Here is a 15385-nt window from a genome sequence, read left to right as displayed (position 1 = left end):
TAATTATTTGAATATTCTCTTGTATGCATTGAACATATGCATACAAAAGCTTCGTAGTCCAGCACAAAGACTTTGGTCTTTTACGGTCTTTCCTAATGCATTTTCTTATTATTTTTAGATTTTTTTTTTGTTACCGAAGGAGGAAACCTTCTAGCAAATTACGGTCTGAGAGAACTGACATTCCACAGGACTAAAATGCTTCTTTTGATAAAATCCTCTCCATGTTCATGATCATGTTCATGGGATGTGCTCTTTGCTTTCTATCTTTCATATTTAATTATCTATAATATTTTTATAGACCCGTCCTTTTGAAGATATTTCTTCACACACATACTTGGCTACATCCACATAGAGTTCTATCCAAAATTAATCAAGTCTAAATTAGATAATAGAGATCTCACATCAATAATTCGATTCATTGAATGTGATATATTATTTTTAAACTACTCACATACCAAGATTCATATGATTTAGAGACTTCTTATCGATGCATTGCATGATTACAAAAATTAAATATTTTCAATAATATAATATAATATATATATTTTATCATTTGATGTATAATTAAGGACATCCAAATTCATATAATTTTTTGATATAGGCAATTTTGATATTTTAAATAACATCCAACGTTTTAGATCATCAACGTGAAACACTATCGTCTGATATAAATTTAACTAATTTAAGTGAAGATTTACTCTAGTACAGCTACTTGTATCTATTTATATATACTAGTTATCTTAAATGGTCAATTTTTTAAAACCCTTTTTTATATATATTTAGTTAAATTCTCACGTTTCTATATTCCTCTCTTTGTTTCGAACAAATCACATGCACCCCATCCAAGCTATTTAGGTCCCATCGCGTGCGGACATTTCAGTCAGTATACAACGGACCAGAGAGCAACGTGTTATCCTCCTGCCGGCCTGCTATCCCCTTCCGGTGATATCCAATGCGAACCTCGGTCGACACCGTTTAACGTTGTCCCAAGATCGATATCATTATAACTATCCTCCGAAACGGCTGCCGGCACCGGGATGCGGGGATTCCCCGTCCGCGCGCGCTAATTCCGGATATACTAATCCGCCCCACTTGCTCGCACAGCAAATTCCGAGACGAGAGAGGGAAAAGAACAGCGGAATTCGATACTCCTCGATAAATCCCCGACATTTTATTTATTCCATCCCGAATTGGCCTCCACTGTTCCGCCCACCGCGATCTCTCTGGAAGGCGGAGAGGGCAACGAGACAAGCGGCGACCCCTCCCATTTGTCCAAACCCCCGACAACGGCTCTCCCTTCTCTCCCAATCGTCGCCTTTCTCTCTCTCATTGTCTTCCGTTTCCTTCCTCCTCTCCTCGACAACGGCTCTCTCTAATTTCACTCTCCCCCCTCGAAAAATTCCCATTTCACGATTACTCCCGCTCCTTTGTTCTCTTCTTCGCTTCCATTCCGCCTTTTCCAGTGCTCTCTTTTCTTCTTTTTGGGCTTATTCTCTGTTTTTCGTCTTTTTTTCCCATAAAGATTGATGCCGGATTCGCCACTGGGGGAATGCGAGGCGAAACGGTCCTTTTTTTCGCTGGAAACGATGCCTTTTTTGCCATTAAGGATTTGGGGTTTGGTTTCGGAGGTTCTTTTGGTGTTGTGATATTGATTTGAGGCTGAACCGGTTCCGATATTGGGATCATGATGAATGGGCGAGGAGAGGAGCCCGTGTTCGAGGTGGCGATCGTGGTGCCCAAGAGGAGGGAGAAAGAAGGCGACAAGAATCGGGACTGCGTTGAGTTTCTTGTGCAGGAGTTGAAGAAGGCGGGCTTGATAGTTGAAAGAGTATGCGGGATTTCGGATGAATTTATAGAGGTTGGTTTTTTGTTGATTGTTAATACCGTTCTTTTCCTTTTTAATTTTTTTATTTTTTTGTGGAAATAATGTTCGCGTTTATAAAGAGTAGTTCTTTTTTGATTGTTTATCTCTTTCCCTTTATAAGGGATTCATGATGAACTCATGAAGATTGGTCCTTTTTGATTGTTGTTACTGTTCTTTCTTAATGTGGCATTTGGGATTAATTCATAAAAGATGTGCCTTTTTTATTTTTTTTATTGCTGTTCTTTCTTAATGTGGGATTTTGGATGAATCCGTAAACATTTCTTACATCTGCTTGAAGCATCCATCAAGAACGAAAGATATCAGTTGAAGGTACATTGTTGCTCAAGAGATCTGATTCTATTATAATAAAAACACTTCTTTCCATGATATTCTTCTGTGTGCATTTGATTTTCGCTTCTCCAGATCTGCTGTCTCTTGAAGTGAGTATGCTTGTAACATTTGGTACCTTAAATTTTAAAAAGCATTATATTTTGGATCCATTTATTCTTGTCTACTTAACCAGAAAGTATGGGAATTCAATCTTATCGCTCTTTTTTATTTTACTACTTTAAAAGAGGCTTATAAAACTTATTTTGTGAAAGTACTAAAATTTTCTCTAGTACCTAAGGTTTTATTGGTTTCTTTGTCAGGAAAAGCTTAGTTTGTTTACAATTCATAGATCCTAACTTTGTGGGCTAGGTCTGAAAATAGGCTGGGTAATATCCGACTGTATCCGATTCCATAACCGATTTGGATCGGATTTAGATAGAAACTAGCATATAACCTGCACGATGCATGAGATGCAATTTTTTCTCCATTTCTACTTATTCTTAAATTTAATATAGAATATATAATAGAATAGATATCAGAAATAGAATAGAATATAACAAATATAAGAGCCTAATTATTTTCTAAAATAATTTTTTGATATTGATATATAATGTGCTATCAGTATATAAAATTATAATAGTATCTATCAATAATAAATAATAAGATCATGATCCATTCTGCATATAATAAGAAAGAGAAAATTATTGCATCAAGGAGATATTTAAATGCAATATAGCAGGGCCATTAGTGGTTGTACTTGCACTTTTAAGTAAGATCATGATTATAAAAATGCAATAGAAATTAATACAATATTAGTATAATCTAATGACTCGCATAGGATACGGGCAGGGTATATTACTATTGAAAAATATTTTTATTAATATCAACATACATAAAGCAAATATAGTTATTAATAATATCACTAATTTCTTTATTAATTTATTAGTACTCATAAAAAATTTATTAATACAATTTAATAAGCTAATAGGCTTCTTATTAATGATATTGTATTATTATGAATCATATTAAATAAGAGCCCTACTTATTATCCAAAATAAAGTGTTTTATTAATAACGTTATTAATATGTACATTCACATGGCAGATAGAGAGCTTTACACAAGCAGAGCCTCTATTTTAGTATATATTAGTGTATAACCCATATAATACTCAAATATGATTTTTTTATTTTTGATTTATTCTTTAAATATAATATAGCAGTATAATAAATTATATTTAAAATATTATGTAGTTTATTTGAAACCATCATGACGCCATTGCGACATTGTAACAGCTGTTACTTTAAATCATGGAGTAAATTACATTTGTGTAGGCCAGAATATAGATTATAGTAAATTTCAAGGCTATAAATGTGTCGATTGGCTTGAGTTTGAGTTAAAATTAAATTATGAACATGTAATTATTATATATGATATTAAAATATATTTTTATGAAAAATTAAAAATATATTTATTCATATATTTTCGTTATATATAATTATTATATTATATTAACTAATTAATGAATGTTAGATATATTTAGTTTAATTGTTATATATTTTTGTAATTTATTAACTATTATTCTGTAGCTTGCAATTGTTTGTTTACATATTTAGTATCAACTCTCTTGTCTCGGTAATTTAATTAAGACTACATGGCTTTTACCTTATTAATGATAATATGAAATGTGAGAATGATTCAGATTCATCAATAATATTAGTTACCACATGGCGAGTGGTTAAAAACCATAATTCTACAGCATGCAATTAATTTATACATGACTTTAAATTAATACTGGACTTCCACCTTATTAATGATAATGTGGAATGAGAGAAGAATTTAAATTCCGCCATTAATATTAGTGTCCACGTAGTGAGCGAAGAGCTCAGCACAAGCAGAGCCTCTATTTTAGTATATATATAATAGATTCTAGTACATAGTCAGGTCCGTATTGGAATTTGGATTTTAAAAATTTTTGGAATCCTGATTCAGATATTCGGTAAAAAATTACTTCCAAATAATTTTGCTCCCATAACCAGAATCAAACCTCTGAACTATTAAGTACTCGACCACCAGGCTCCAGCATTCAATTTTGCTTTACAATAATTATTTATTTTACTTATTTAAACCTTAGTCAATTAGTCATGTCATTAAATACAATTACTTGATATATGTTATGATATTTTATATTTTAATAATTAATTTTTTCCATAAAAATCAATCCTTTTCCCTGATAAAAAGGAAAAGTGAATATACACCATTACGCTTTATGATATTTTTAAAATATTGTTGCTAAAAATATTTTAAAATATCAATTTTCTATATATTTCTACATTTACATTTTTTACATGCTCTCGTAAAAATAGAAATTTTTATATATGTTTCAGTTATTTCACATTAGAAATTTTATTAAATTTATTAATATTATTTATATAGTTTATTTTAAATATTTTTGGTCTTTAGTATTTTAATAAAATCCAGTTAGATAGTGATTTGAATCCTAGATGAGGTTGGTCTTCTTGCAAGTTTAGTAACCATGCGTTAGACCTATCCCTAGTTACTTGTGCATTACCTGCAATATAGATAGGGGGGTTCCATTCCCTTCTTTATGATTGTCATTATGTTAATTTTTATTATTGAATTCCACCCAAGATTTGACTTATGTCCTAATAATTACCAATTTATATTTGTAATTTTGTATTCAGATAGAAAACATGTAAATATAACTAATATCCAACTAGTATCCTTGTCCATTTTAGAATAAATGTGGATATGCTTAATAGCCGATCATATCCATATCTGTTTAAAACAAATATGGATACTAATTTGATATTCGTTTAATATCTGTATCTGTATTCATATTCGCTGAAAAGTTATAGATATAAATATGGATATACCAGTATCAGATCCATATTCAATCTGTTTTCAGCCCTCTTATGGGATAAACAGCTTTGCTCTGTCATATGGGCAATTTTTTTCTTGTGGACTGGACTGTGGGTCATTAATTGATAACCAGTTTGCTAAACAATTATTGGATTTATTGGTGATTATTTTCACTGATTATTACCTATCTGTCAAATGATGAGTTGCATCTGATTGGTTAGTTTAAATTTATGGTTGAAAGCAGTGGCTGTAGGTTGGAACATATAACTTGAAAGCGATAATTATTAACTGCAAATTTAGGAGTTGTTTTCATCGTAGATACCCCCTTCTCTCTCTCATGAGGCATCTTTGCTTATTAATGTTTTGTCCTTTCAGTTGGCAGCACCACAGGAAACTTTGGGAAGAGCTGCAACTGAATTGCAAATAAAAAAGTTGACTTACATTGGTAATTGTGTAAGAATTTCATTTTCTAATTTTATTTGGCTTCCTGGACTTCTGCGAATTTACTCATTTATGGCCTTATAACCTTGGATTCTGTTTTAGGAATGGAGCTACAGTTTGAGTGGGATCAAGTTACAGCATTTGTGAGGCAGCCAGATGGATCATTGTTCAGCTGGTTTGAGCGGTTTCGCTGTTTCCATCATTTGCTGTATAGGATTGTATGCCTCATCTCTCCTCCCCTCTCGCTCCTTTCCCCCCTTTGCGTGTACTACTTCATGAAGCATGCATCTGTTTGATATCTGCCCTTCAAACAAGATTAGTTTAGTCAAAGACTAAGGGCCTGTTTGGGAATTCCTGCAGGAATATCCTGCAGGAGTTAGGCCTGTTGACCTGCTCAGCCTGTATTCTTTTAAAAACCCATTCTAGTCTTAGCTTAGAACTCGTGTGTTGGCCTGTCGGTCTGCAGGAAGAAAAAAACAACCCATGGAGGTTCTTTTTTTTCCTCCCATAGGGTTTGGTCTGGAGGAGTATTGGGTTGATCTGGGCCCTACCTATATAGATTGCCCAATCTGGAATCCAATACGAAATCCAGCCCAATCCTTCTGGATTTCTTAAACAGGCCCTAAATATCTCCCATTCATTCTGCAGGAAAGTCAGAGCCCTTCAGAGGTTTGAAAAGTTAGATTTCCGGGACATTTTTGTGTGATGGTTTGTCACAATGTCTTGATCTTATAATTGAAATGTCATCAGGTGAACAGGGCGGAGGCAGATCTAACATTAAAGTTTGATGGTAAAGAGATACAACTTCAGATAAATGAATCATTACTAAAAAGATTTGAAGATGAAGGAATTGTTAAACAAGTCTTCCCCTTGCATGGTATGCTAATTGATATCTTTCTAGTGCCTATTTAATCATTAGTGGCAGCTGACTGATAGCATACTCCTGCATGCAGATGAAAAAAAGAGGAAACAGCTTTTGAAAAATTGGGCTCTTAACTGGTTCGATTTCACATCGCAGCCAGTTGATGAAATTTATTTATACTATGGGACCAAGGTTAGTTCTTTTAGTCTAGAATTCAGTTAGCCTTTTCTATTGTCTTTGCCTTTTCTTCTAGTTTTTCTATCTGTCCAAAATTTCTTTTCTGGCACTCTATATTGCAGATTGCCACATATTTTTCTTTTCTTGGAATGTACACTCGGTGGCTGTTTTTTCCAGCTGCACTTGGACTTGCCCTGCAGCTGATTGATTTTGGGTATGATACTTCCCATTTAAGAATGTTTGCATACTGCCTATATATGTTGAATATCATGCAACAAATATAGAATTGATTAATTTCATGGCTTAAAAAACAAACAGATCAATGCAGTTAGTTGTGCTTCCTGCTTTCTTCATTTTCATCATTTCATGGGCTGTTTTTTTCATCCAATTTTGGAAGCGCAAGAATTCAACACTTCTAGCCAGGTGAACATTATACTCTGTTTCTCAGAATATTGACAGAAAGATTCACTAGCTGCTTATGAAGGAAGGACTAATGCCTTTTCCCCCACTTCTGGCAGATGGGGTATAAACTGCTCACTTTCCGAGTACAAGGCCCTAGACACTGAAAGGAGTTCCTCGAACCGTGTCCATGCAGATCATGAAAAGAATTTTGATGCCAATAAGCCAATAGAGAAAAAAATATTACAAAGAGATGAGTGGCTTGGACTTCTACTAAGAATAAGAAATAATACAATTGTTGCATTGGCTATCATTTGTCTTCAGTTGCCATTTGAATTGGCTTATGCTCATCTATATGAGATCACTGAATCTTATATTTTAAAGTAAGAATCTTAGCTGCACTTTCCTTTTTTTAAATTTACAAAAGACCTAAGGTTTTGTTATGAGAAACGTGGAGAACATGTAACTTGAGCGATACTTATACGATAATTATACTCCCTCTGTGTTTGATTCATGTTGATTCTGTAATAATTTGATGCATGTTGTCTGCTTTACACAACCACTTGCTTTAATGAACATTGAATGACATCCCCCCCCCCTCTCTTTTTTCTGAATCATTCATGTTGATTACATACTGAACACTTGAACATTTTTCTGACACCATAGGTTGCATTTACTTTGCATCATTAGAGAATTGAGACTTTTCAATTAAAGTGCATGTCTAGCTAACTAAGATGATCTAAGTGTTATCTAGTTCACTTAAGAATAAAACTTGAATCATGAGAGTGAAAGAAGGGAAGATTTTAGTATGGATATAGCTACGTGATAAAACAATATTTAATTTGCCATATGGTAAAAAAAATGGTAAACAATGGAACAAACTACATTGGTCTAATTATCAGATATGTATTGATGAAATTTAGGTGACTAGGAAGAACACCAAAGAATGGACAAAAGCGTATAAATGCCAATCAAGAACAAGTGAATGAGATATATAAAATCACTTTTTTATGGAATTGGACTTCTGAGATATACAAAACCATTAGAGTTGTTGGTAGAAAGTAGTCTAAAACAAGTTCCAAGGATTTTAGAAATCTGATTTACCTATGTCTTAAGAAGATTGTGTATTCAGGTGATTTTCTTAAGCAGGCATTTAACTTGCAAGTTTATAGCGTGAAGAAGAAGAGTTTGATTCTTTTTTTTTAATCTTGAAAAGCACATGCAAGAGTACCGGGTTAGTGTGTTTTGTGGGCAAGGAAGAGGGATGCACTGAATAAGTATATTGACAGCGATAAAGGTTTATGTGAAGGAGCAATGGCGAGTATAAAGAGGCAAGGTGCAGTATGTGGCAATTGGCCTTCATTAAGATCAGCCTTAAGATCCTCCTTTTACAATTATTATAGATTTACAGTTTCATCCGTGGATCAACGTGCCATTTAACATGATCAATACAACATGGTAATAACATGCCGATGCCTTACTACCAAGTGGCACCGGCTGCATGTCAGTGCTTTGGCGCCAATTGATATTGTTAGCTTCATTCTTGTAAAAGAATAAAAATAATGGACAAGGATGGTCTAGTATGATCAAACTAGGGTGGATCGAGTAGGGATACCTTGGAGGTTATGCAATCATTAAATAGCATTGGGAACAAACTAAAATTTGTGTCCATTACATCATCATCACATGAGCATGATATAACACTGCAAAGATGAGATGCTGAAGTAAATGGTGGTGAAACTTTGAATGAAGGGGTTATCTTAATATACTTTGAAAAGCCTCAGAGAAATTCTCTGAAGCAGTCTCAGAGTTTAGGTTTTCTGCGGTAAAAAAAAAAAAGATAAGGTCACGGTGGACTGGATGTAAGTGGTGAAAGAGAATCTGGACTTTTTATTCGAATTATGGAAAGTATTGATTATAAAGATAGTGAATATTGTGTTGAAACACAGTAAAAGGTTGCAACTTTAAATGTGGGTATGTGGAATGGAGGACACAATAAGGATTAAAAGGCATCACTTAGGTTCCATCTTTCAGAAAGGTTTGCAAGTAATGAACAAGGATGTCTTGAATAGGACTAAACCAGGGTGGATTAAGTGGTAGTATGCAGCAATTCTATATGATTGTTAATTATGATTCAAGATGTGAATTCTGAATGGTAAAATTGGCTGCAGTGAATAGAAATAAAAGCCACTGTGGTTGTTCCACCAAAAAAGATGGGAGTAGACCTTGAGGCATTTTGAGCTGCAAGCCTTAGAAATTAAATTCAAATAGTTCTAGATATATTAATGATACAAACTGCAAGCCTCATGTGCTTCTCCACACCATCAATTGCCCTTGCTAAAGGCCAAAGAGCTGACGGCTTTGACCGAAGCATTAGTTTTATTTTAACTAAAAATTTTAGAGTAGGTAAAACAAGAAAACAATCAAATGATGATGAACTGTCTCTAGGTGAAAATATTACCAAAGTTTTACCAAGCTAATGGTTTTCATTTTATCTCATAACTATTTCTTTTATTGGAGTCAGAAAAAGTCATCTGCTTAAGGAGTCTTACGGTGCTCATCTATGTAAGAAACACAGTAAGCTAGGTTCTTGTATGTGAAGACTAATAAGACATAAGATGAGGCAAAGTTGATGGAGCAGGAATGTCAAAATAGTGCTGTGGAGATACAAAACAATGACATGCAGGGCATATGAGTGATGCATGTGTTGTTTTGCCATGGACGGTCAAGTTGAAAGAGCTGTCAATATATGTCTGCTTTACTTGGGCACACTGTACGAACAACTGCAGTAACCATGATGCCAGTATTGGAGCGTCGAATCAATATAATCTCATTCTAAAATGGATTTCATTCTCACTGCATGTAGCTATTAGCAGAAGCATGGCAGATGAAGCTAACGCCTCTAAATGCCATGAGAGTGGATATCTGCTCTACGTCACAAAGAATCATGATAAAGTTGAAGCGAAGATTGCTTGTGCAATTGTTCTATGTATTAGTATTCATGGATTTATGAAAGCATTAATTGACTCAAGTTTATATAGAAGTTTATTGGGAAGTCTTGAGATAAACTTTCCTGCATGCTAATGGTTCTGTGCTGCAGGTTATTGCTGACGGCCGTCTATCTTTTGGCTATTCAATACTATACACAGATTGGTGGCAAAATGTCTGTCATTCTTATTAAATATGAAAACAATCAAGGCGAGGAGTCTAGTGCTGCCAGTTTGGTTTACAAGGTGAACCTAGTTTGTAGTGGATACCTTTGTTTTTGTTGGCACATATATTTCATGTGTAACTTTTCTTTGGACAAGCTCTCTCTTTCTTTGTGTTGGCAGTTTATCAGGTTTATGTGTAACTTTTCTTTGTGCAGGTTTTTGGCCTTTATTTTATGCAGTCATATATTGGATTGTTTTACCATGCCCTGTTGCATCGCAACCTTACAACTCTTCGTGAAGTCCTGATACAGCGCCTTATTGTTTCTCAGGCATGGCCTCAGTAGTTATGCTTTTCTGATATTACCTTGCTTTCTGCTAAACCCATTATTTTAGGTGATCATTAGGTGCTGGAAAATCTGATAGAGAATGCTTACCCCTACCTCAAGTACAGCTATAAGAAATACAAAGCTGTTCAGTAAGCTTCCTGATATTCTTTTACTACACATTTGGGTATTTTTGTTCCCTATTTGTTGTATTTTCTTTTTTTTTTCAAAAGAAAGAAGAAAAAATGATGAATCTTTATGTTTTACAAAGCAAGAAAAAGCACGAGAAAGGTTCATCAGTAGGAAAGACGATACGCTTGGCTACCAGAGTGGAAAAAGAGTATCTGAAGCCTTCTTACACAGCATGCATTGGGAAGGAGCTTGAAGATGGCTTATTTGATGGTAATGATCATATACAGATAATTTTTGTGGACACTTTTATAATCTTATTGTTGAGTCGTCCCAACAAAACTTTCACAATCTGAGTACATATGGGCTTGTCCAAACATTAAAAAAATATGGCACCTACTGCAGATTATCTGGAGTTGGCTTTGCAATTTGGAATGATCATGATGTTTGCATGTGCATTCCCTCTTGTGTTCTGCTTCGCTATAGTGGTATATATCCTTTTGATTGCCTCAGATCATATCTTCCTTGTTTGGGTATATATAGACATCCTTGTTTGGATGGTTATGTTTGTTTCCATGTAAACACTATTTTGCTTGAACTTACGCAGAATAATATCACTGAAATCAGAACAGATGCTTTGAAGCTACTTGTTATGTTACAGAGACCTGTGCCCCGTACTTCTGCAACAATTGGAGCTTGGCTGAACATATTCCAGGTTTGGTGTTAAATTATAGAACCTGTTATCACATGAACCTTTTTTGTGCAATATTAGCGATCAGAGAGATATGCAAGGAAATATTACAGGGGGTGGAGATGAAATAAATTCTCAGACTTCCTTGACTAGAACCTTGTTTGTCATGTTATGTGGTTCTGGTACCACACAATAGAGAATTGCGAGGTTCAAAGTGTTACTTAACATGAATGTTTAGGTGTGCATGATGGTTTTTGGTTTTCATGATCCATCATGGTTCAGAGCATTGGCAACTAGGAAAAATTATGTGAAATGCAATTCTGTTATGATAGTCAATATCCTTGACTGCAACTCTTTGTGCTCATATTTTCTGTTTAACTAATTGATTGTTTCATCATGTTTCAGTTTCTAATTGTGACAGCAATCTGCACCAACTGTGTACTGCTTGTTTGCTTGTACGATCAGGAGGGGAAGTGGAGAATTGAGCCTGGGCTTGCAGCAATCCTTATAATGGAGCATGTTCTCCTCCTTATCAAATTTGGCTTCTCTCATTTTGTGCCGGAGGAGCCGGCATGGGTGAAAGCAAATCGTGTAAGAAATGTGGTACAGGCACGGGACATGTATTCTAAGCAACTTCTAAGGAGTATCTCCAACTTAGAGATGAAGAGAAACTGAAGAAAGCAAAGAGATTGGGAAAGGTTTCATGTTGATTGGTCTGATTGATATGTTCTATCTCGCCAGTCACCACCCTTTGTGGTTGTTCGGCGTTGCAACTTTGTGATTATCCGAGTAAGGTTTTCTAACCGCGATTTTTGTTCCAAAGGTGAATGTAAGAAGAATCACCTTTTGTTATATCATGTAAAATTTTTATTAGACCAGCTTGAGACATTTAGTTGCAGACCAAAAACCAAAAAGAAATGGAAAAACCAACATTCGATACCAGGTTTTCCCTTCAGGATTTTTGCATATTACTTCCTGACATCTTTCATTTTTGCATATTACTCTGTCCTTTTAGTTTTTATATTTTAACCCCTGAAATGTTGTAACTTATTACTTATGCATCCATCGAGTTAACTAGACGATACCGGATGTTCTGTTTATATTCTCCTACTGGTGTTAGTCTCACATCTTTTGGATTTTTTTTTTTGCCTTCAGTCTCAGGCTAAACTAACCTTTAACCCGTGCCCCTCTATTGTTGGTACCATGGCGGCCAAGTCCAGAGTGAGAAGAGGCTAATCCCAAGCCTCACTCATTGGTAAGCTGAGGGCATTTGTTTTCTTCTATTATCTTGGTTAACCTTAGCCAAACTTTAAGTAAAAACTAGTGGATAGACCGATTTGTAGAAAGAGAGAATTTTACAAGAATTTTTATGTAATTATAAAAAAGATAAATATGCAATCACAGAAGATTTTAGAGATTAATCACCCTTTTTCAATCTTTCAAAGAACCTAAATGACATAAAAAAATAGCAGAATAATATGAAAATCTTGAATATATTAATTGTTCAAAACTATAGTGAATCATACATGAAAGTCTAAACCAAGAGAAGCAAACAAGGATGAAAGAAAACCTATTTATCTATGAAAAACAGTAAGCTTTTATTGCCGCACTCCATGTACAAAGCATGCAATCCTTCCCTCCACCTTCTTGGCGTCAGCTTCATTGTCCGTTAATCCGAGCCCAAGACTCCAACCCAACCAAACGCGTTCAACCGCGATCATTAGCTCTCCAATCATCCAAGGAAGCTACCTTCTGTGATCAAAAGGCTGCCTTCTCTTAGTTTTCTCTATGTACATCAAACGAATAAACGAATCATCCCTTCATCGATCGATCTCAACTCGGTCCTTCTCCTCTCTGAGAATCGGATCTCGAGCCGCGCGAGCTTCCAAAGCTGCCGCTCAATTGGCGGGCGTAGGCGACGACGGCCTTGGCCCAGCGCTTGATCTCGTTCTTAAGCTTATCCGGGTCCAGCTCCTTGAGCGGGCCCGACTCCATCTTGAACTCGATCCCCGAGAAGTACCGGTCCAAACGGGCACGCTTCGAGCGCGAGCCGCTGCCGCCGGCGATGGCGTCCTCCGGTGGCCGAGTCAGAGCCTTCTCTCCTGACATGACTCGTCTTTCTTCTATATGACACAGGTGATTGGCGAATTTATAATGGCATCGTGGGGTTTTGGTAGGATTTGGCTTCAGGTATTCCGTGGGATGGACTTGGATGTTGGATTGTTTGTTGGGACTCCGGGAGGTTTGAAGTTGGGACCGATGGAAGTTTTCCGCACGTATGGATTAGTTAAGCAGCGTATGGATTAGCGTGCTGCTTCTTGGAACTCGGAGACATCTTCTTGGAACTCTTCTGTGGGAAGGACTTGGATGTTGGATTGTTTGTTGGGACTCTGGGAGGTTTGAAGTTTGGATCGATGGAGGTTTTCCGCACGTATGGATTAGCGTGCTGCTACATATAGCTTCCAATTTAGTAGTCGTTACTAGTTAAGCAACGTATGGATTAGCGAACTGCTTCTTAGAACTCGGAGACATATAGCTTCCAATTCAGCAGTCGTTCCTCGTTAAGCTAAGCAGCGTTGATTTGGTCCACGTGGGAATATTAGCCGACATATACCTTTCCAGTCATCTCGATCATTTGATTATTTGTGGAATGAATGTCAGCTTCCAATTCGGTAGTCGTTACTCGTTAAGCAGCGTTGATTTAGTCCGCGTGGGAATATTAGCGGACATATACCTTTCTAGCCATCTCGATGATTTGATTATTTTTGGAATGAACTTTTCTACCATGAAATCTCATCAGCGACTTGTAAATAAAATTAAAAAGAAAATAATCTAACATTTTTCCTCCTTTTATTATTTATTTTTTATTCAAAATGCAGTATAATTCGTTTTATTGGCTGAGCAAATCGCTTGAGTTTTTCTCCAACCGCAGTGTCTCGTTCTTAGGTCGTTTAAAATTCTGCTGGTTAAAAACTTGTTTACGCCAAGGTGGTAGCCCAGTTGGAACGGAGCTCTGCTCCTAACCAAGCGGTTCCAGGTTCGAAACGCGCGGGCGTCGATTAATTGTGGGGACCGGATGCCCCTAGCCTGGACGCGGGGTCTAGAAGTACTACTGGTCAGCTGGTAGCCTTGGTGGTGCCAGGTGTGACGTACTCACACGTGGTGTTCGTGCCGGAGCCCTGTGGGGTAACTGAGCCGGAGCCACGGGTGGGAAGGGTATGAGTAATATATGGCTGGGGCCTGGTGAGCTGGGCCTATACCAAACGGTCATTCTGCCCGAATCGAACATAGTCCTGGCGGGGGCGGAGCCAGTTTGGGGCTGCTATGCGGGGGTGGGCTTGTCCCTCCTCCCCCTACCTCCTCTTCACTAGCAAAAAAAAAAAAAAAAACTTGTTCACAACTTTTCTCCCCGAAAGAAAAAGGTTATTTATGGCTTAAATTTAGCGAACTATCGAAAACATTTACATTTACCAACTTATTAGCATAGATAAATGTAATGCATTTAGGAGTTGCATGCTTCGAGACAATTCCTCCTGGCTTAAAACCGGCAGCTTAAAGCAATTGGCTTACGAATAGTTTAAATATCTTTTGCTGCAAGGAAAAAAGATGAGGACCGATAATGGCAATACAACGTAGATGAAGGCTCCGCAGACTTTTCCGAGCATTACGTTTATTTGGAAATGAACAGTGAGCTGCACAGGGGATAAAAACAAAACCATTTGGGAAATGCACAAATCTTAGAATTTTGTAGAATCGAGTCAAGGGCGCCATCAGTTCAACATGGCAACGCGGCAGCAAAACCAGTCTATGAATGACAGCAGCAATGATAGCATCATCAAGCTAAATCAATCCATGATATTATTACCTCAACAGTCTAGTTAATATAAAGCCAGCTCACACAGATAACCAAGGCATACATTTCCAATGAATAAATACTCACAAACGTCAAATTTCTTATTAACAGGTACATAGAATGGGTCATCGATAGCACAGCAGATCCAACATTTAACTGTTGCGCATGTTTACGTTACCAAGAGCATATTTCCGCTGCTCGGATCATATATTCTCGTACATGGAATGGACCAAATTATGTAAAAACACTGCAATCTTTGTTTTATCCTGCATCTGCCGCTCTGA

At 36.4% G+C, this 15385-nt stretch overlaps 1 protein-coding gene across 2 annotated transcripts; it reads left to right on the top strand.

Annotated features, from left to right (window-relative positions):
- Positions 1–882: 882 nt before the first annotated feature.
- Positions 883–12203, top strand: LOC103712944 (anoctamin-like protein). Of its 2 annotated transcripts, none has more exons than XM_008799659.5 (15): positions 883–1858; positions 5450–5519; positions 5618–5733; positions 6266–6392; positions 6469–6569; positions 6677–6768; positions 6873–6977; positions 7073–7336; positions 10054–10186; positions 10321–10434; positions 10510–10580; positions 10700–10830; positions 10963–11045; positions 11165–11272; positions 11654–12203. In XM_008799659.5, the coding sequence occupies exons 1-15, from the start codon at positions 1685–1687 to the stop codon at positions 11921–11923; spliced, it is 1959 nt and encodes a 652-aa protein (XP_008797881.2). In that variant the 5' UTR covers positions 883–1684; the 3' UTR covers positions 11924–12203. The 2 variants fall into 2 exon arrangements, with proteins under 2 accessions (XP_008797881.2, XP_026662684.2); XM_026806883.3 differs by having other exon boundaries at positions 1203–1858; positions 5450–5527.
- The last annotated feature ends 3182 nt before the right edge of the window (positions 12204–15385 follow it).

This window comes from Phoenix dactylifera, chromosome 1 (genome assembly GCF_051530095.1).
Source record: "Phoenix dactylifera cultivar Ajwa chromosome 1, Ajwa_hap1_PhDact_Kaust_v1.1, whole genome shotgun sequence".
Taxonomy (NCBI): Eukaryota; Viridiplantae; Streptophyta; class Magnoliopsida; order Arecales; family Arecaceae; genus Phoenix; species Phoenix dactylifera.
This window is presented reverse-complemented; position numbering and strand designations above follow the sequence as displayed.

Excerpts from the sequence above, each read along its gene's own strand:
- LOC103712944 (XM_008799659.5), top strand. The coding sequence starts at position 1,685 with ATGATGAATGGGCGAGGAGAGGAGCCCGTGTTCGAGGTGGCGATCGTG. Across the intron at positions 5,734-6,265 it reads ATCATTTGCTGTATAGGATT|GTGAACAGGGCGGAGGCAGA; the intron begins GTATGCCTCATC and ends AAATGTCATCAG. Across the intron at positions 10,831-10,962 it reads TGAAGATGGCTTATTTGATG|ATTATCTGGAGTTGGCTTTG; the intron begins GTAATGATCATA and ends CACCTACTGCAG.